Here is a 22,657-nt window from a genome sequence, read left to right as displayed (position 1 = left end):
TGGAAATACTACAATCTTTGTAAACATTTGCTCAGTCTGGGGTGAGTTGGGCTGGGAAGAAATCAAAGGTGTGTAAAGAGAGAGAGCTGGGATTCTATCCTAATTAGCTTATTCCTTGATTCTAGGCTTCTGCAAGAGTTCCACTCTGTGTCCTGGCTACCCCAGGAGCCAGATCGATGTTATGAACTCCAAGATCTGCAGAAGGCTCTAGCCAAGGAGAACTACAAGGCTCTACGGTTACTCAATCACTTTCTGAAGCTCTGTGCATCTATTCTTAAACTGGTAAGGAGCCCTAGTTTATTATAAAACTTTTCTCCCAGCTGCTCTCTGCAGAGTTCCAGTCTTCTTTTACGGGATCCTCTGTGTGACACGACTCTGTAATCAGATCAGAGCCGTTGTCCTGCCCAGCAAATCAGTCTCTGCAAATAGATGGATCAATAATAGGTGAGCAGACACTGGGACTCAACTTTTCCTGAGGGTTGGTCCTAGCCTAGGATCATGTCTGTTTTGTCAGTTGTTTGTGCTGACAATAGGGAATTAGAGTACTGAGGAGTTTAAAAACTGGAATCCTGATCTCTCATGCTGCTGGGATTATCTCTGAACCTATCTTGAATCTTTGATAGTCCACTTCAGATGCATGCAAGGATGGAATCCTTCCTAGCTATGACTTTGTTTGGCTTTTCTGACTCAAGATAGGACTACTCTATAGTATGATGTGCATTTCAAGGTTGCTTCCTCCTTGCCCCTCCACGTCAGACAAAAAGTAACCTTTAGCTGAGATCTTGCCAAGCACTTTCCTCTTCTCTGTTCTGCTTCCCTCACTCCCTTAGGGTGTTTTTTTCCTCCTTCAATAAATCATATTTTCCAAAATCTCATACTCAGGGTCTGCTTCTAGGAAAATCAACTTTAGAAAACATGCATTATTAGACCAAGCTCATTTATTACTTTATTCAAATATCTTTACAGGCACAATAATTTTTTGACCTATTTTATCTTTCAGCTTCTGAATAGTACATGTTAAATATCTCCCCTGTGACTATAGATTTGTTAATTTATTCCTTGCTGTTCTTTCAGTTTTTGTAACATGTATTTAAAAATCATGTTGTTATGTGCATAAAGATTCATAACATTATTTCTTGTGTGACTTATAAATAAAAAGTCTTCATTTTTTTTCTTTCTTTTCTTTTCTTTCTTTCTTTCTTTCTTTTTTTTGGTGTGTGTGTGTGTGTGTGTGTGTGGTCCCCGGTTAAACTCAGGGATGCTTTTCCACTGAGCTACATGCTCAGCCCTTTTTATTTTGACATGGAGTACTGGTAAGTTGCCCAGGTTGGCCTTGATCTTGCCACCTTCCTGCCTCAGTCTCCTGAGGATATTTTATATTTGTTTTTATTTTTTTCCATATTTTTATTGGCACATTATAGTTAGTACTTAATGGTGGGATTATTTGTTACATATTTGTACATGCACACAATTTAACAATACATTTAGCAATATCATTCCCCAGTTTTTTTCTTTCCCTGTCCTCCTCCCTCTCCCTAGTTCCTTATATCCCTTTTATTTTAAAGCACACTTTATTACTTTACTTTTTGTGTATCTCTCATAAATAGATGAGAAACATTTAGTCTGAGAATCTAAATCTTATAACAGGTTTATCTCATTTACTATGATTACTGATAGATTTAGACTCCATCTTGGTGTTTTCTGTTTCCTATTATTTCTAGTTGAGTCTTCATATGTTTCTGTTCTTGGATTGTTTACAGTTTTGTTGCTACCCACTGTCCTGCAGTGATTTGGATATTATATACTTTATTCTTATGATTGCTCAGGCACTATTCAGTGTCTTCTCATCTTTCTTAGTTTTTGACTGGTGATTTTGTTTCTTTTCATAGACTCTACTTGTTGATGAATGGTGGATATGTGACTCAGTTACAGGCAATGAAATCTAAGTGAAAGTAACTGGAAAAATTTTTAGAGGTAGATCCACCTGAAATGTATTTTTGGACCTTTCCTATCTTATTAGCTAACCCTTGGATGAAATTTCTGGTGATGGAAAAGCCATATCACTGTGATTAGGGTGAAAGTCATACTAAGGATGGAGAAATGGAGAAAACAAAATGATTTGACTGATATTGGGCCAAATCTATGGATTTCTTTTATTTTCTTTGGGCCATTCTGGGGACCAAACCCTGGGCCTTTGCACATGCTAGGTAAATGCTCTACCACTGAGATATATTTTCAGCCCTGGATTTCTTATTGCATTAAATAAATAAACTTTCTACTTGCTTAAGCCACATTTTTTCTAGTTTTCTGTTTCCTGCACTTGAATGCATATGTATAGCTGTTCCACTCAAATTTTTATAACAATCTCTTTCAAGTATTTTTCTAATAGTACCTTCTCAAGGAGACCCTTTCTGATCACCCTATTTAAAATTAGCACCAGGACTCCCAACCCTTCTTTCCCTTCCTTTTTTTGTGGCACTTACCACCTTTCCACATACAGTATAAACTATTCATTATGTTTTGGTCATTATTCATTATGCCCACAGAGGACAGGGATTTTTATCTATTTAATTCACTAAAATATCTCCAGTGCTTATTGCAGAATATGCCAAAAACAGGTGCTCAGTGAGTATTAGCTGAATGAATGACAAGTGTGAATTTGTATTCATTACTTTCCCCAAGCATAATAAGAACCTTAGTACTCTCCTAATTTTCTTTCTCTTCTCTCATTCTCTCCTCATTCTTTTTATTCCTCTTTTTGTCTGGCTTCCTATTATTCTTACCTTGCCATCTAGAATTTCAGTTTTGCATTGTTAAGAAGAGTATTGTTTTGTAACATATTCATATAAAATTAACAGTATTTTTCACCAATTTCTTTGCCCATTAAAGCTTCTTGAAGACAATGTTACTCTCTTGGATTCATTTTCTTTTTTCTGAAGTATCTTATTCCTTTTTTCAAAAAACATTTTTCCCTAGTTGTAGATGGACACAATACCTTTACCTTATTTATTTATATGTGGTGCTGAGGATTGAACCCAGGACCCCACACATGCTAGGCAAGTGCTCTACCACTGAGCCACAACCCCAGTCCAATTATTACTCATTTTTTTTCAGGAAGAATCTTTGGATGGTAAATTTTCTGAGTTTTTATATATCTAAGTATGTCTTTATTCATTCTTCAACTTCAATGATACTATGGCAAGGTATAGGATTTTAGGGTTAAAATTTTTTTTCTTATAATTTAGAAGTTAGTATGCCTAGTGCTGGTGTCTATCAACTATGTTCCATTATAGTAATAATTATTACTATAATTATTTACCAAGCCTGAGGACATGTTTGTGTATCATGTGCCTTGCTTAGGACTTAACTACAGTTCTGAAGACTGAGACTTGAGCACATGAATAGTGTAAACACAATCCACAGATTGAACCAATCAGTTCTAATCATGAGCTCTGTGCAGCATTGCAAGGAACAGGACAACATCAAGGGCAAAGGGTCTATCTGGACCAATATAACTTTATTATTTCTCCCTTATGTTCCTCAATAGAACTTGACAATCATCAATTCTCTGCATAGGCTTGAATCCTCCTAGATCTGTGAATAATTCCAAAGAGACTCGCAAACTTTGTCCCACATTTCCCCTCCTTCAATAGAAAGTCTGTTAGTGTCCAGAAATAGCTTCTACTAGAACATAAAACAATATTATGCTACTTAGCAGGCCACATTAGCCAGACCTAATGGTTAAGTCCATGTTCTGGAATTATTGCTGAGCTTTACTCACCTATTTTTTTTTGTCTGTTCTATGTATTGTGAAGTTCTTGGTGTTTTTTGTTTGTTTGCTTCTTTTTTGTTAAAAAAATGATATAATTAGTTATACATAACAGTAGAATGCATTTTGACACATCATATATAAATGGAGTATAACTTCTCATTTATCTGGTTGTACATGGTGCAGAGTTACACAGGCCATGTAATCATATATGCACATAGGGTAATAATGTCTGATTCATTCTACTATCATTCCTACTCCCTTGCCCCCTCCCCTCTCTTCACTCTCCTCTATTCCAACATACCTCTATTCTACCTGCTCCCCTTATTATGAATTATCATACCCATATTGGAGAAAACATTTAGCCTTTGATTATTTTTTTGGATTGGCTTGCTTTGCTTAGCATAATATTCTCCAGTTCCATCCATTTACTGGCAAATGCCATAATTTAATTCTTCTTTAAAGTTGAATAATACTCCATTGTATGTATATACCACAGTTTCTTTATCCATTCATCAGTCAAAGGGCACCTAGGTTGGTTCCATAATTTAGCAATGTGAATTTAGCTGCAATAAATATTAATGTGGCTATGTCACTGTAGTATGCTAATTTTAAGTCCTTTAGTATAAACCTAGGAGTGAATGACTGGGTCAAATGGTGGTACCATTACAAGTTTTCTGAGGAATCTCCATACTACTTTACAGAGTGGTTGCACCATTTGCAGTCCCACCAACAATGTATGAGTATACCTTTTCCCCCACATCCTCACCAACATTTATTGGTGCTTGTATTCTTGATGATTAGTGAAGTTCTATAGACACAAATTTTCTAAAGTTCCATCCTGAGGGCTTTGAATATATTCAAAATATGTGTGATAGGGCTGGCCTATTGCATTAGCACATTAGGCTTCCTCTTAAAAGATGTCCTGCATTTTGTATCTTCTCAGGTCACATAAAAATTTCTGGGCTAGGGCTGGGGATATAGCTCAGTTGATAGTGTTTCCCTCGCATGCACAAGGCCCTGGATTTAATCTGTAACACCACAAAAAAATAATAATAATTCTGGGGCTGGGGCTCAAAATGTAGCTCAGTGGTACATTTGTCCTGATTTTCAAGGCCTTAAATTTAGTCCCCAGTACTGCCAAAACAAGCAAACAAGTCAAAACAAACAAATTCTGGGGCTAATCTCAACTTAAAAGGAGCACCCTGTGTGCATATCTAGGTTCTGGGTTCTAGACCTGATTGTTTGCAGAGACCAGTGGGTGGCTATTTACTCTCCATACTTCTATCTCCAGTTAGTTTCCACTCTTTATGCTGACAGGTTCATGAGGATACATACTACATGCAACAGAAGCTGCAGGAGTATGTGCAAAACTGCAACAAGACAGGTCAAGGCTCCATATACACTCAGAGGGTACAGTGCCAGAAGCTAAAGCAGAAGCTGAAGCAAGCAGAGACATGGTTACTGCAACTGGGAAAGTTGGCCCGCCTGATCAACTACATGATTTGTCAGAGCCTTGTTTCAATCTTAGAAGATGAAATAACCTCTTTTGTCACCAACATCCTACAAGTGAGGTGGTGGGTGGAGGTGGGAAGGCATTCAAGGGCCAGGTGGTGAGAGATATATAATGACATGTAGCAACACAATCTTTCTTCTTTTACAGGCTCCAAGGCAAAAACCCTTTCTCGTATCACGGTTGGTCTTCAGTGATGATTGTGGCCAGCTATCACAAGTGCCCTGTATTGAAAATATGATCCAGATTGTAACTGGTGGCCTACAGTCTATCAAGAACTCTGCTCTGCAGGTATCTGAATTGGGCAGGGGAATGGCTATAAAAATCCCTGGTTCCTATGTCTGTTATTAGAAGTCCTCAGACAGGTTTGAATCCATTCTTTCCTCTGATTTCTTCCTCTTCTCCATATCCTAACATGAAGGTAATGCAGTCTGCAGACCTGAAGACCTCCAGGGATCTCCTGTATTCTGAAGGTATTCAAGGAGATTTAGGGAGTAGGAAGGCTGGGAAGAGGGGAAGGGAACATAAAGAGCATGAATGGTATGGGAAATGATCAGGAGGCCCAAGCTATAGGGGCAGGCCTTGGGCATGAATGGACCAGCTCTAACCTGGGAATTGCACATGTGTGTTGGGAGTTGGGAGAGTTGGGGGGTGTTCTTGCTTGCTAATTCATGTGCAGTGAGGGAGAATATAAAGAGTGTGAGTACACTGTTCTTCCCCTAGTTCATCTAAAACTCTAACATCATAGTTATATTTTATATCCTGTTGAATTAGATTGCTAGGTTAATTTGGACTTGTTTGAAGAGTTCTACTCATTCAATATTTAATTTATACAGTTCTTTTAATTTCCTATGGAATAATTCATTAGTATTATTGAGATATTCTCAAATTTGTTAACCCTCAGGGAAGGAATACATCTTTACATTTCCTTTATTTATAGTACTAATACTGTCACAAATAAAACCATGAAATGTATTCAAAATCATATCTGACATATAGATGCTTTTTAATTTTCCCATTTAATTGATAATGTCTTCGTTACAACGATTTAAAGAGGAAGTTAATTTAAGGAAAAGATGACAATGAAAAAAAAGTTCAATAAAAAGAGCCTTTTTTTTTTTCTTTTTACAAATCACAGTGGTTGGGGAACCCTTTTTCCAAAAATGAGTTTAGGTTAATTTATAGAGACTATTGATATTTGTTTTACATAGTGCATTGGAAAGGGGAAAGACTTTGGAATGAAACACATTAATTTACTGGTCTGGACAGTGGAAATAACAAAACTACCTAAGAAAAAGGATTGTTTTGAAGGTTAGAAGAGGTAATGTGTCTAGAATAGTGCTGAGTACTTAGTAATTCATGCTACAGATCTTCTACTATTATTAGTATTAAAGACTTAAATAAATCAGACTCTTCACTGTATTTTCTCATTATATGCTGCTTTAACTTCCTTGGAATTGTTTTTAAAAACTTAAATTTTTATTCTAAATTCTGAAATTTCAAATACCACCTTCAATGCCTAAGGTTATCCATTCCATTTTTTAAAGAGCAGCATAGACTGATGTTATTTAGGAGTAAAATGTCATGATATTTGTATTTTACTTTCAAATAGTTTAGGGGAGACTAAAACATAGAAGGAAAATTAGAACAATGTGACAAATGTTATTAAATCTAAGTGGATGGATAAGAGAGTTCATAGTGTCATTCTTGAAACTTTTGTATAAAACTTTAGGGGAGGGCTGGGGTTGTGACTCAGTGGTAGAGCCTAGCACGTGTGAATCCTGGGTTCAATCCTCAGCACCACATACATACATACATACATACATACATACATAAAGATATTGTGTCCAACTACAACTAAAAATATTCTTTAAAATAAATAAAATGTATTGTGTCCATCTACAACTAAAAATATACATATTAAAAAACTTCAGGGGAAAAAGATCTGCAAAATCAGATTAATATAATGGAGAAATAGAACCAAAGTTCTGATTTAAGATTGTCTCTAGATTCTTAAAAAAAATGGAGCAATTTTCAATAAAATAAATATGTAGCAGATAAAACATTACTAATAGTTTTTAAGAAACATACCTCCAACTGAGAAATCTATACTTAAATAAGACAAGATTTAATAAAAAGAACTGAAAATGTAACTCAGTGGTAAAGTGCCCCTAAGTTCCAAGCCCAGTACCAAAACAAAGACACCACCACAAATAAAAAGCCCGGTGTGGTGGCACACACCTGTAATCCCAATGAATAGAAAGGCTGAAGCAGGAGGATTATAAATTGGCGGTCAGCCTGGGCGATTTAGTGAGACTATGTCCCCCCAAAAGGACTGGGGATGTAGCTCAGGGCTAAAGCACCCGTGGGTTCTATCCCCAGGACTGCAAAATATTTGGGGGTTTTTCCTGTTTTCTGGTTTGTCTGTTGTCTTGTTATTCCCCTCTATCTCTTTACTCACAAATCCTGATACCATGTGGGTCTTGAGGCTGTGAGTGGTCTGTCCCTACTCACTTACACTTTGGAATTTGTAAGGATCCCTTGTCCCCATTTGTTAAAAATGTTAACCACTTTTGGTTTTGCTATTTAATTGCTCTATTATATTAATGTGGGGATTTTGAAACTATGTTGTTACTGTTATCTCAGAATCCCTTCTGGTGTTATTATTCTTGTTTTTATGTGGAATAGAAACTGTAAGGTGTTAGAGACAAGGGCCAAACCAGGGAGAAAAGTTAGAAGGGTATTGCAATAATGCAGTGAGAAAAGTGGTGATTTGGACTTCCCTGATAGGGCAGGTGATGGTAGATATGGTGAGAATTAGTTGGCTTTGGGTAGAAGAGTAAAAGATGACTAAAGATTTTGACTAGAAAATGTAGAAGAATGGAGTTCTCTTTACTGAAATTAGAAGACTATTGAAGAAAGAATTTTCTATGAAGTGGGGAAAAGAAATCAGAGCTCATTTTTGTCCCTGTTAAGTTTGAATGTATGTTAGATTATCTATAGAGATGTGGAGTAGGCAGTCATTTAAGTGGGATTAGAATTCAGGGAGAGATCTGGACTAGGGATAAATTTGGATACAACTAGATGGTACTTAAAAGCTATGAGGCTGGGTGAGACCTAGGGAGTGTATAAAATGGAGAAGAGATCTGAGGTCTGAGCCTCAGAAGCACTATATAGTTTAGATATGGGTGCAACAGATCTAATTTCTGAACATTTTGATGCTTTTTTGCCTTTTTTTGTTTTGGAAAAAAAAAGTTTTTACAGGAATCCTGATCTTGGCAATTAACCAGTTCCTAAAGTGTTAAGGGGGAGGCTAGGGTCAAGGATATTTGTTAGGGCAGACACTTGAGGACTGGCATGCTCAACATTCTTTCCCACTCCCCACTCTTTCTGTGGAAGCTGGAATGCTATAAACTACGCTTCCCAGACCCCCTTGCACCTAGGTGTCATATGTGATTTTGAATACATTAATTAGGTCTACATGAGATTTCAACCAGGAATTAAGTTGGGGAGAAAGGCATATATACCATCCACTCTGCAGATTGTACATAGCAGATGCAGTGTTTTATAGCTGGTTGGTGTGGCATCAACATCCCAATTTGCACATAGCACTGAATGCTTAGCAACCCATTTAACTTGTTGGAATAATTCCCTTCCTGTGACACTAGTTAGAGTAAATTCTACTCTCTGCACCTGAATTCTAACAAATTCCTTCCTGGGGTCTGATTTACTGTGTTTGTGATGTATATGTATTTATAAACTCATGGGCAGGGGATGGGGAATATGGTGTGATATAAGTGCACATACTCAGGGTGGGAAGATATGTGTAGGGGCTCTGGAAGGCACTCCAGATGTACTCCACTAAATATGCATGTGCTTTACTAGAAGATGATGAAGTCGAAGAGGAAGACTCAAACATAGAATTCCTGAAGCCCAAGTTCCTGGGTCAACCCAGCAATGCTGTTCGTATATTCTGTGGCCCTAGAATAGGATTGGTAAAGCCTTGGAAGTCTCAGCCAATTGCTGATCTCCTGGAGGTCCATGGGCACAGGCTACGGGGCCAGTACTTGCCCCCCAATTATGATCAGCTACAGGAAGACTTAGACAACAACCTTCGAATCCACCAGGCTTTAAATATACAACATGCACTGATGGAGGTGAGAACAGGTTTAAGGAATGGAATACTGCCCACCAATTTCCTCATAGCCACCCCTTCTGCTCTAATCACCTTGTCTACACTTAGGACATGCTGTGGGAGGTGCAGGATTTCTGCAGGGAACATCACTGGATAACAGATATTTATAAATTCCTGAAATCCTGGGGGCCCCAGAAGCTGGAAGACATGAGAGGCTGTCCCATCAAGAACTACGTACAGCTGGTGAGCTCCCTGAATGATTGGCAGACCCGTGTCTCCAATATGCCTATTGAGTTGCTGACAAGAGGAAAGTTGCTGCTGCTTAGCTGCCACAATATGAAGGCAGAGCTGGGTGAGTATTGCTTGTTTTCCCTCCTTTCCTCCTTATGTCTGTCCACATAGCTTGCTTTGTCCTTAGAATGTTCTTCAGGGACCTTTGGTACAGGCCCCTAATTGGACTTTTGAAGCCTCCCCAAGCTCCAGGACTTAGCCTGTTTCCTTTGGCATCAAATTTATGATCACTAGTGGCTCAGCTCATTCCCTATGCTCCCTAGAATTCACATTGCTATTGCCCCACATTTTTTTATTATTATGACATATAAGTAATTTAACTCAAATGTGACTTAATAGAAAGTTTAACTGCTCTTTGGGCTACTGAGTTCAGTTTCTTCACAGAAGTACTCAGGAATTTAGGGTACCCCTTCTCTGCATGTAACAGAGTTGGAATTTATGCCACAATATATATGTGTAAGCTGGGAGCAGTGGTGCATATCTGTAATCTAGTGGCCCCGGAGGCTGAGGCAGAAGGATGACAAGTTTAAGGGCAGCCTCAGCAATTTAGTGAGGCTCTATGCAAAATAGTGAGACCCTGTCTCAAAATTAAAAAAAAAATGGGTGGGGATGTGACTCAGTTAGCACCTCTGCGTTCTATCCCTGGTACCAAAAAATTTTGTATGTGTAAACATTTACTTTCTTTAACTGATCTTACCTCACTCTTCAGTCCTAACTTCTGTGGGTAGTGATAGAAGATCATTACCTTCCCAATTAAAGAAAGTTTTTTTCATTTAAAGCAGCCACTGATCTAATTCAGTCTGTTTTGGGTATTCGGTGAATTCAAAATTCATACCACAGTTCTGGGTTTGGGTTTTGTTGTTGTTCTTAAGTGTCCTCTGTTCAATTTTCCTTCCCTAGATGCCATCTGGCACTGAGGAGGGCTGCTGGGATGCATGCTCTTCTTTGTACAGTACTTTGTAAAGCCTGGGGGCCTCAGAAGCTGGAATGATCCCCCAAACCTGCTACATCCTTGCCTGGTCCTGACATTGATGTTTCTAGTGATGCTGTGTCCTGGTTGATGTAGCTGAGATGTGTCTTCTTGGCCTAATGGGGTCACAGAGTGATTACCCTTCCTATCTTGGCCCCTCCTTGGCTCCTTCTGGAATGGCAGATCTTTGGGGTTTTAGTAAAACCTTCATCCAGTCTCTGTCTTGAGCTAGCCATCACCATAGTATTTACTTCAGGGCCTCTAAACTCTCCATGCAGAAACCTCATCCAGGTCACTGGCTGTCACTTCTCTGCTACTTTCTGAATCTCCTGCCACTTAAGACTATCATGGACTTATAAGCTTTAGAGGTGGCTTCTTTTGCCACAACATATCATATCATGTTTTCTACTCTGTGATGGCTATTTCATGTTAGCACGAGGGCAACCCGAAAGGTGGTGGTCTCATCCCAAACTTCTATATAGAAAGTGGGACTCAACACTACTCTGCTCTCTGTTTCCTCCTCAGCTTGTCTCGGTTTCCCTCCTCTTGCTCCTTCTATCCTATTAGGTCAAAGCCCACTTGTTGATATCCCTCAGTCTCTGAGAAATTTGGTTTACCACATGATATTTCCCCTCTTTTTTCTTTTCTCCCATGGGAAGGATGTCTTATGCTATTGTGTACTAGATAAGTACCTCAGCCTAGGAGATGGTCTTGGAGAGGCTCATGATGTAAGCCATATATTTTTTTCCCTAGGAAATAGGGAGATTGTTCCCTCACTTACCCTCCAAGGATAGTGTGTAATCAATAGTATCTACTTCCTACAGAGACTAGATACTACTGGACCCATGATCCCCCAAATCTGCTTTTTTATGAAGGTGAAGAGGCCTTGGAATTAGGGCTGGGAAAGAGTGTGCCTGCCTAGCCCTCTGTGCCTGTGCTCCTTGGCAAATTGATGCACAGGCCTCATTAGGTATCTTATGGGCCACTAAAACTTGTTGCTCTTGTGCAGGGGGTTCAAGTTGGCAAGGCAGGAAAAGGGAGGGCCTGTAATTGGTCTGCTTTCTTTCTGGCCCTGTTTTGGGCGGGATTTGCTTCACCTTGATACAGAAGTCTATGCTTTCTTTCTAGTTTGTTAGCTTCTTTATCCTTAGTTCAGAATCAACTGGCCCTTTGAAAGGAGCAGGTGGGAAAGACAAGCACTGAATTTAGAATCCTGGCTCAGTTTTTCACTTGCTTTGTGACTTAAGATCTATGAGCTCCTGTTTCTTTGTTTGTAACCTGGGCATGCATTCAAGGTTACAGGAAGGAGATTTATCTGTAGTGCTTCTGGCATTCAATATGGCATGCAGTAGGAATTAGTGCATTTTAAAATTCATCTTCTTCTTTTCTGTCTACTTTCATCCTTCTTGCTGATCATATTTTATCTTCTTACCCTCTAACTCTATTCTTCTTGGACCTCCTTGCACAGTGAAGAACATACTTACACTCCAGTGAATTGGTCTTGCAGGAAACTTAGGGTGATCCTTTATTACTCCCCCCCCCTTAAATCTACCACATCCAAGGCCTCACAAAATCCTTTCCATTCTTCTGCCTCCCAAATATCTCTCAAATCTGTTTTCCTGTCCATCTCTAGCTCCCAATGCCAAGAAAACCTATTTTATCAAACCATTGCTCTTTTATCCCATAAGGTGTCACTGTTGCACTCCCTATTTGGGTTGCACTCCTATTTGCCTTTACCTGCCTGATACTATTGGTCCAAAATTAGAACCATTCTCATGGCCCAGCTGTCATGCACGAGGGGGATGCTTTGAAAAAGCATGAATGAGTTTAAATCCTGTGTTCTGTTAAATATAGAGTGTCCTTCAATAAGTTCCCTCTTGATAGGTTTTGTCAGTCTCAGCTATTGCTTATCTGTCCTCTTAACTACTACTTTCTCCAAGGCTCTGAAAGTGCCGTACCCATAATGTCTCAATTATCTGCTTTCTATATTCACTTTTATACTTTCTGGTTGCAGAGATGCTACTAGGAGATAGAATTTACTTTACATAAAATGTTTTAAATGTTTATGTGTATGTATTATATATGTACACACATATATAATGTATATGTACATTATATTTAACTATTTAATATATGTTTATAATTTGAGCAATAATAGAGTAAAGCCAGGATGCCTGAGTTTGAATTCTTGCTTTAAAACTGTATGTTTTTATTTTTAAAATTTAATTAATCAATTAATTTATTTTGGGAGGTATTGGGGATTGAACTCAGGGGCACTGGACCAACTGAGCCGCATCCCCAGCCCTATTTTGTATTTTATTTAGAGACAAGGTCTCACTGAGTTGTTTAGTGCCTCGCCATTGCTGAGGCTAACTTTGAACTCATGATCCTCCTGCCTCAGCCTCCCAAGCAACTGGGATTACAGGCGTGCACCACCACACCCAGCTTTATTTATTTTTCTAGAGCTTTATAGTTATAATATTAGTTGTGTTCATTCTGACAAACTCACCCATGCATAGATTACAATTTCAGTTCATAATTCCCCCTTTTCCCTCCCCTGTTCTCCTTCTTCTACTCTACAGATTTCCCTTTTGCTCATCTATTTATTTATATTGAATTGGTTCTTTTTATTTATACATAAAGGTGAAATTCCCTGTGGTATATTTATATATGCATATGACATTATTTTTTAAAGAAGTATTGCCTCCCCTTCTCATCCCTCCACTCTGCCTCTCAATCTTCTTTTTCTACACTACTGATCATCCCCTATATCTTCATGATACCTATCCTTCCCTCCTGTACCAAACTGTAGGCCCACCAACAAAGTACAGATGCCCCTTTTCCTGTACATCCTCACCAGCATTATTGTTATTTGTATTCTTTTGTTGTTTAAATTTTTATTTTTATATTTTAATTTAAAAACAGTTTTTAAAAATCTGTTCTAATTAGTTATATATGACAATAGAATGCATTTTGGCATATTGTACACAAATGGAGCACAACTTCTCATTCCTCTGGCTGTGCAGAGTCACTCCAGTAGTGTAATCATACATGTATATGGGGTAATAATATCTGTCTCATTCTCCCATCCTTCTCATCCCCACAAACCCTCCCCTCCCCTTGCTCCCCTCTGCACAATCCAAAATTCCTTCATTCATCGCTACTCTAAAACTGGATCAGTATCTGCTTATCAGAAAACATTTGGCCTTTGATTTTGGGGGGATTGGCTTATTTCACTTAGCATAATATTCTCTAGGTCCATCCATTTACCAGCAAACGACAGAATTTCATTCTTCTTTAAGGCTGAGTAATATTCCATTTCATATATACCACATTTTTTATCCATTCATATATTGAAGGGCATCCATAGTTTAGCTATTGTGAGTTGAACTCCTATCAACATTGATGTGGCTACATCACTGTAGTATGCTGATTTTAAGTCCTTTGTATATAAACAAAGGAGTAGGATAACTGGATCAAATGGCTGTACCATTCCAAGTTTTCTGAGGAATCTCCCATACTGCTTTCCAGAGTGGTTTCACCAAATTTTAGTCCCACCAGCAATGTATGAGTGTACCTTTTCCCCCACATCCTTGCCAACATTTATTATTGCTGTATTCTTGATAACTGCCATTCTGACTAGAGTGAGAGGAAATCTTAGAGTAGTTTTGATATGCATTTCTCTAATTGCTAGAGATGATGAACATGTTTTCACGTTTGCTGATCGATTGTATTTCTTCTTCTGAGAAGTGTCTGTTTAGTTCCTTAGCCCATTTATTGATGGCATTCTTTGCTTTTGGTATTCAGTTTTTTAAGTTCTTTATATATTATGGATATTAATCCCTTATGGAAGGAGTAGGTAGCTAATATTTTCTCCCAGTCTGTAGTCTCTATCCTCATGCTCTTAATCATTCTGTTGCTATGCAGAAGCTTTTTAGTTTGATGGTATCCAACTTATTGATTCTTGGTTTTATTTCTTGCACTTGAGGGTCTTGTTAAGAAAGTTGGTGCCAGCACTTATATGATGGAGTGTTGATACTGTTTTCTTCTAGCAGTTGCAAGGTTTCTGGTCTAATTCCTAAGTCTTTTATCAATATCTATTTGGATTTTCTGCAGGGTGAGAGATAGGGGTCTACTTTCCTTTTTCTACTAATAGCTATCCAGTATTCCCACATCTTTTGTTTAAGAGATTGTCTTTTCTCCAAAAACATTTTTGGAACCTTTGTCAAGTATCAGATGGCTGTAGGTAGGTGGATTTGTCTCTGTGTCTTCTATTCTGTTCCATTGGTCTTCACGTCTATTTTGATGCCAATATCATGCTGGTTTTGTTGTTATAGCTCTGTAGTATAATTTCAATCAGGTAATGTGATGCCTCCTGCTTTGCTATTCTTTCTCAGTATTGCTTTGGTTATTCTAGGTCTCTTATTCTTCCAAATGAATGTAAGAATTGTTAAAAACAAAAAACAAAAACAAAAAAAAAGAATTGTTTTTTTCTCATTCTGTGAAGAATTCATTGGTATTTTGATGGGGATTGCACTGAATCTATACATTTCTTTGGATACTATGGCCATTTTGACAATATTAATTCTGCCTATCCAAGAATGTGGAAGATCTTTCCCTCTTGTACAGTCTTCTTCAATTTCTTCCTTCAACATACTACAATTATCACTGTAGAGTTTTTTACCTCCTTAGTTAGATTAATTCCCAAGTATTTCATTATTATGTTTTTTAGGTTACTGTGAATAGGGTGGTTTTCCTGAGTTCTTCCTCAGCTGAATCAATGTTGGAATGTAGGAAAGCTATTGATTTTATGGGTGTTGATCTTGTATTTTGCTTGTATTTTGCTGAACTTCTAATCTCTAGAAGTCTACTGTTGGAGGGTTTTTTTTTTTTTTTTTTGGATCTTCTAGATACAGGATCATGTCATTGGCAAAGAAAGATAGTTGGACTTCTTTTCCTATTTGTATCCCTTTGATTTTCTTTTCTTGCCTCCTTGTCTTATGTTTTAAGGACTACATTGAATATAAATGGTGAGAGTGGACATCCTTGTCTTGGTCCTCATTTAAAAGAAAAAGTTTTTAGTGTTTTTCTATTCAGTATGATAATGGCTTTGGGTTTTTCATAAATAGCCTGGCCTGTACAATGTTGAGGAAGGTTCCTTCTCCAGCATATGAATGGGTACTTTTTAATATGAGTGGGTACTGGATTTGAGGTGATCATGTGATTCTTGTCCTAATTCTGTTTAAGTGGTGAATTACATTTATTGATTTACATATGTTGAACCGAACTTACATCTCTGGAATTAAACCTATTTGATTATGATGTGTTGTCTTCTGTATGTGTTTTTTAAACAGTTTGCTAATATCTTATTAAAGATATTTGTATCTATGTTCATCAGGGATACTGGTCTGTAGTTTTCTTTCCTTGATGCACTTTTGTGTGGTTTTGGTATCAGGGTTATACTGGTTTCATACAATGTATTTGGCCGTTCCCTTTCAATTTCATGCAATAATTTGAGAAAGACTGGTGTTAGTTCGTCTATAAAGGTCTGGTAGAACTCAGTTGAGAATCCATCTGGTCCTGGGCTTTTCTTTTTTGGAAGGTTTTAAATTTCTGTTTCAATTTCATTACTTGATAGTGGTCTGTTTAGGTTTTATTTTCCTGGTTCCATTTAGGCAGGTCATATGTGTCTATAAATTTGTCAATGTTGTCTAGATTTTCCAGTTCACTGAAGTATAAATTTTCAAATAGGTTCTAATTACCCTTGGAATTTCAGTAGAGTCTATGGTAATATCTCCTTTGTTATCTTTAATTTTATTGATTTGGGTCTTCTTTTGCCCTCTTTTGGGTTAGTCTGGCTAATGGTTTAACAATTTAATTTATCTTTTTGGAGCAACAACTCTTCATTGCATTGATCTGATGCATTGGTTTTATTTTATTCTCAATTTTGTTAATTTCTGCTCTGATCATAATTATTTTCTTATTTTACTGGTTTTGTAAACAGTTTGTTCTTTTTCTAAGGCCTAGAGGTGAAGCATAAGCTTATGTATTTGGGATCTCTCTATTTTTTTAATGTAGGCTCTTGGTTGTATAAATTTTCCTCTTAGAACTGCTTTCATATTGTCCCAGAGATTTTTTATATGTTGTTATTTCTGTTCACTTTCATTTCTAAGAATTTCTTGATTTCTATTCATTTCTTCTTTGGTCCATTATTATTTAATTATTTTTTGGTATCCATGTGTTTATGTTGTTTCTATTATCTTTATTCCTGATGATTTCTAGCTTCATACCATTATGATCTGATAGGATGCATGGGATTATATTGATTTTTTTTTTGCTAAAATTTTTTTTATGGCCCAGAAATGGTCTATTTTGGAAAAAGTTCCATGAGCTGCTGAGAAGATGGTAAAAGTGAGATATTCTGTAGATGTCTGTTAGGTTCATTTGCTTTATAGTATTATTTAGGTTGGAGATATCTTTATTGATGTTATGTTTTGATAACCTATTAGTGATAATAATATAGTATTATTGTGTTGAGTTCTATGTTAGATTTAATGACATGGAGGGTTTCTTTTTTTGGGGGGGGGGTAATTGGATGCATGCTTGATATCTGCTTTATCAGATGAGAAAATAGCTCCCCCCCTTATTATTCTGGGAATCTGTATGCACAGAATATTTTTTTTCCAACCTTTTACCTTCAGCCTGTGGTGTCTTTCCTTATGAGTCTCCTGTAAACAACTGTCATGTTCCTCATGACTAAAACCTTCAGGGTCACTCCAGGTGAACTGGGTTGCACGAAATAACCACACAGAGACAGAGATACCTTTTTCTTTGGGGTCCTGTGAAGGCTCCTCTGACGGTCCCCAGATAGAGAGTAAGCAAGTGCTGAACTCTTTTACTGAGGAGAAGCCATTCAAATGAGGCAAGGGGTCAGGTTTCAGGTGGTTGAGTCTTGCTTCATAATGTCTGCTGTCAACAGGTTGACTGACATCTAGGAAGTCCACACCCAAAGGCAGAGGGAGAGAAGGGGACACCAAAGTTTTTCCGTGGAACATTCTATCCCAAACAGGGCAAAGGGGTTAATATCACAAAGGAACAGGTAAGCGTAGCTCAATCCTTGAGGTGACACGCCCATGTCTGAAGATGCATCCTCAAACTTCCAAGACCAGGGCAATGTCCAGTTCACTATGAGATGTAGTGACAGTCAAAGCCTCTCCTCTATGGGAAGGAGAATGTGAATCATTCAGAGTGGCTCCCCACAAACAACATATAGTTTGATCCTGTTTTTTGATCCATTCTCCTAATTTATGTCTTTTAACTGGGGGGTTAAGACCCTTAACATTCAGTGTTAGTATGGATATGTGTTTGTGTTTTCCTACCATTTTCTTTTTTTGCTGTATTTAATACTGTCCTAATTCTCCTTTAAAAGATTATTAATTTCATTCCTACATTTGGGATCTTTGGGATTTGTTTTTGAGTTCCTCTGTGTGCAGTTTATCTCTGAGTATTCTTTGTAGTGTTAGCTTGGTGCTCATGAATACTTTGAGTCTTATCATGGAAAGTTTTTATTTCCCCCTCGAATTTGAAGCTGAGCTTTGCTGGTGTACTAACCTTGGCTGGTGTATTAACCTTGTTTCCTTTTATAACTTGGAATATCTCATTCCAGGCCATCCTTAATTTTTAGGATCTGATTTGAGGTATTAGAAGTGAGCCATATTGGTTTGCCTCTAAATGTGACCTTTTCTTCTTGTGGTCTTTAATATTCTTTCCTTATTTTCCATGTTAGGTATTTTGATTATGATATGTCTTCTAGAACTTCTTGTTTGAATAGGTCTATTTGGGGTCTTGCAAGCTTCCTGGATGTGTGCGTGTGTGCGCGCGCCTCTCATTTATGATATGGGATAAATTTTCTATAACTATCTCCTTGAAAATTTTCTTTATTCCTTTAGCTTGTATCTCCATGTTGTATTCTATCCCAGTGATTCTCAGGTTTTGTGTCTTGATGTTGTCCCAGATTTCTTTTATCTTCTGATTATGTTCTATTATTTTTTTCCCTTTATTATTTTGTGTACTCAAATTCATGTGTCCTGTCTTTAGGGCCTGAAGTTCTGTCTCAAGGGCTGAAGTTCTATTTTCTACATGATCTAATTTGTTAGTGATAATTTTAAGTAAATTTTTAATTTGGTTTATTGTATCATTTTTATGAGTTCTGATTGTTTTCTTTTTACTATTTCTATTTCTTTATTGAAGTGGTCTTTCCCCTCCCTTCATTGGGAAATTATGAATTTTGGGGGGAGATTTGTTTGCTATTTCCTTATGTTTTCAGAGTTCTTGTACTTGTGATCAATTGAGATGGATTTCCTTTCCTCTTTTTTATATGTGTCCTTTTGTTTGTAATTATCTTTTTGTCTTGGAGGTCTTTGTTTTTGATATATGAGGAGATGTCAAGGGGTCAGACCTGAGTTTCCTAATTGTTCTTCCTTGGGTCCTTGTTTTGGTTTGAAGCTTTTGTCTCCTCCATTCTTTGAGCTGGAGAATGTCAAAGCTCTGGTCAGGTTAAATTGTGTGTAGGGTGAGATTCACTGTTGCTTGTTTGAGATGTAGTTATTTCTCAGCTGCAGGATCTCTACTCTATGATCACAATCTCTTTCCAGGCCCGCTTAGAGGGGGACTCAGGAGTGGTACTAATGTCAGCAACAGATGTTCACCTTTAAGATAAATATCTGGTGTCTACTTTGACATCTGTAACACTAATTGCTGCATGTATAGGAATAATAGTGGGGTCAGCATTTGACCAAAGGACCAATAATTAAAAACCATGAATTACATTTGACAGTAGGTTGTCCAGTATATTAATAGTCACACCAACTTGAATGGGGTAGGAATTACATAGTCTAATCATTAGTTTGGTTTTTTTTTGGGGGGGGGGTACCAGGGATTGAACTCAGGGGAACTCAACTACTGAGCCACATCCCCAGCCCTGTTTTGTGTTTTATTAGAGACAGGGTCTCACTGAGTTGCTTAACACCTTGCTAAATTGCTGAGGTTGGCTTTGAATTCCTTATTCTTCTGCCTCCTGAGCTGCTTGGATTACAGGCATGTAGTTTGGGTTTTTATCACTTCTATTCTTTGTATTAAAATGTAGCTGGAGATTAATTTGTGCATGAAGCCAGGTGTGCTGTCTTTTGGTTAATTTAGTTTAGCAATAGAGTTTCTATCCGTAAACCTGTAGTATCCCTATAGTTTCCTAGCACCTCACAGAGTAGGGCAAAACAAACGATATTAAAAACTAATACAAATAGTATACAGCATTAAAATAAATATCCTGAAAAAAAATAAATACCCTGTCTCTACTATGACATCTACAACATTATTTACCACAAGCCCCAGGAATGGTGGGGTCAGTAATTGTCAACAATGAAAACAATAATCATGAACTAGATCTAGCATTAAAGCAAACAGCAGGTGTCAATTATGTCATCCATAGCAATAATGATTACATCAATGTTAATAGTGGAAGCAGGAGTTATAGAAGCCAATTAGTTCTGAAAAATGGTAAAAATACAGCTAAATAGGGGAAAAGAAAAAGTGCTAGGAAGGTAGAAAAGAATGTACAATTTGAAAATGTGAATAGAGAGAATGCAGAAGAGATGTAGCAGGTGATATTCATAAGGAAAGAGCGGAAAATTAGGAGAAGTATAGTAAAGGGAGCGTGGAAAAGAGAACAATAGAATTTGGCTGTTAGCAGAAGAGAGAAAGCCAAGAGAAATGAACAAATGAAAACCATATAAAACAAAGCAAAAATGTACACACCAAAAACCCTAACCCTCAAAATACAAGGCAAGGAAAAATGACTACATTAAAAAATGCTAAAAATGAGGGAAAAAAGTGTATATATTGCCACTAACCAAGATTTTTAATGAAAAATGAAGGAAATGTCTCCACTGAGGTAGTCAAAATGTTTGAACATGGATGGTCACTGACTGTACCCAACTGTCTTTCTTTCCATTTCTTCTTGAGCTGTATACTGAAAGAGAACAGGAGTAGGGGTTGTTAACCCCTTCCTGTTTTTGCTTTGTTCTCTGAGCTGCCAGTTGGAGTGACCTAAGACTGAAGCTGTTTGCTTCCCTTCTCAGTGGTATGAGATGGGATGGATTAGGAAGTACTGTCAGTGGAGTTTTGTCCATATAGACCAGGTCTGTGCACTCCCAGGCTTCTGCACAGTTCTGTGAGGGAAGTTCCATCAGGTGTGGCTTAGGTCTAAACAGGCCTCAGGGGCTTTGTTGGGTGGTTTCTGTTTCAACACACCCTGAGGGCTTGGTGGTGGCTGATCTCTGATGGCAGTCTGAATCTTGGAGCCTCTCAAGAATTCCATTCATGGGGCAGGGGAACTAATCCTCTACTCCCTGTGCTGCCCACAAACACAACCTTCCAGTACTTAATCCCTGAATGTATTCACACTCACCTGACTCACTTCAGCTAGTCACATGAATTACCAGACTCAAAGGAGAAGTGAGTTGGGCTTCTCTTTGGTTTTCCAACTTGACTGCCCCTGGGTACAGTCATTTTTTGTGCTTATTTCATGTACATTTTGCTAGGCCACTACATGGCAGTAATTGCAGTGATTGCTCTAATCTCTCGGCTGGCTCCTGCAGCAGCAGCTACCAGCAAGGCTGCCTCAAGATGGCTCCTGCCTCAGCTCTCCGTGACCAGTTGAGAAACAGTGATTTTCAAGCACCGGTGCATGGTGTAACCTCTGGATCTGCTAAGTTCTAGCTGCTTTTTTTTTTTTGATCCCAGGTTTTCCCATAGCAAATCTGTTTCTCCTTCCTTCCATGATGAATTAGATAGAGCCTCTATTGCTGCTGCACTGTGCTGGTGCTACAGGAGGCTCAACTTTAATTCTTTCCTTTTTGTTTGTTGTACCCAAACTTCTGAGCCCCTAAGACACTTTGAATGTTCAATATTTAATTTTAGTGAAATCCCTCCTTCGTCCACTTCTCTGAGAAGCAATACTCCTTTTGCTTGAATCCTGAGCCACAGAACTACTAGGAGTACAGCCTTCATCTACTCCCTGTATAATGTTGATCAAATTTCTTAACCTCTCTGAGTCTCAATTTGCTTATTTGAAAAATAAGAACAATAACAATATTTATCTCAAAGGGAATATGTGAGGATAAAATGGGTTAATGCAGGTAAAGTACTTGAAATGTTGTCTGGTACATAATGAGTACCCTATACTGAATTCGGTGGTATACTGTGTTTCTATATTTTATTTTGCTATTCTGTGCATATTTCAGCATCTCTGAACTTAAGTGTCTTATGATTGATGGCATGTCAGAGTTTAGATTGCATCTTTTTTCTTTTTTTAGTTATATATAAAATAATGTGTTGGGTTTTTTTTTTTTTTTGACAATTAGTGATACCTTAGATTTTGATGAAGTATCATATGGGGTATTATTCCTGCCTTCTGAGACAGTGAAGGGCAGCTTCCAAGATTATTTTCTGACCCCATGTCCTTTTTTCCTTTAATCCTTAAAGCAAAAGGCAGATTACACATTCTTTTTCATACTTCCTCTTCTAGAGCAGACAGACTCCAAAAGAGTACTGATAGGGCCCCTGCTATTCATGAACATGTCATCTCCATGACCTTGAAAATACTGTTTCATCTACTCAGAGCACACACTACACAACACATCCATCTCCAATGTTCTCCTCTCTGAGGAGGTCTTACCAAGTTCGTTCAGGCCCCCTCTCTTTTACTATGCCAGGTTGACGGTTTCTGGGCACTCACAGATGAATTATCTCCTTCCAAGTACCCACTTGTGATCATTCATTTACATATCTGTCTCTGCTATTATATTGTGAACAAACTTTCTGTCTTGCCCATTCACTTTCGTCTACCAATGTGGAACACTGCACTCCTTGCTCAGTGTCTAGCCAGTGAATAGCAGCTGGCTAGACACTGAGCAAGGAGTG

At 37.9% G+C, this 22,657-nt stretch overlaps 1 protein-coding gene across 1 annotated transcript in view; it reads left to right on the top strand.

The window, feature by feature from the left end:
* Positions 1 to 22,657, top strand: part of Dnhd1 (dynein heavy chain domain 1) — a 91,351-nt gene that overhangs the window by 12,319 nt on the left and 56,375 nt on the right. Inside the window, exons 6-11 of the mRNA XM_077797281.1 lie at positions 126 to 282; positions 5,090 to 5,338; positions 5,433 to 5,573; positions 5,704 to 5,755; positions 9,171 to 9,439; positions 9,526 to 9,769. Coding sequence (XP_077653407.1) covers positions 126 to 282; positions 5,090 to 5,338; positions 5,433 to 5,573; positions 5,704 to 5,755; positions 9,171 to 9,439; positions 9,526 to 9,769 — 1,112 coding nt within the window. The remainder of the gene's footprint in view (positions 1 to 125; positions 283 to 5,089; positions 5,339 to 5,432; positions 5,574 to 5,703; positions 5,756 to 9,170; positions 9,440 to 9,525; positions 9,770 to 22,657) is intronic.

Source organism: Urocitellus parryii, chromosome 4 (assembly GCF_045843805.1).
Source record: "Urocitellus parryii isolate mUroPar1 chromosome 4, mUroPar1.hap1, whole genome shotgun sequence".
Lineage (NCBI taxonomy): Eukaryota > Metazoa > Chordata > Mammalia > Rodentia > Sciuridae > Urocitellus > Urocitellus parryii.
The sequence above is the reverse complement of the archived record's forward strand: the minus strand, read 5'-3'. Positions and strand labels throughout refer to the sequence as shown.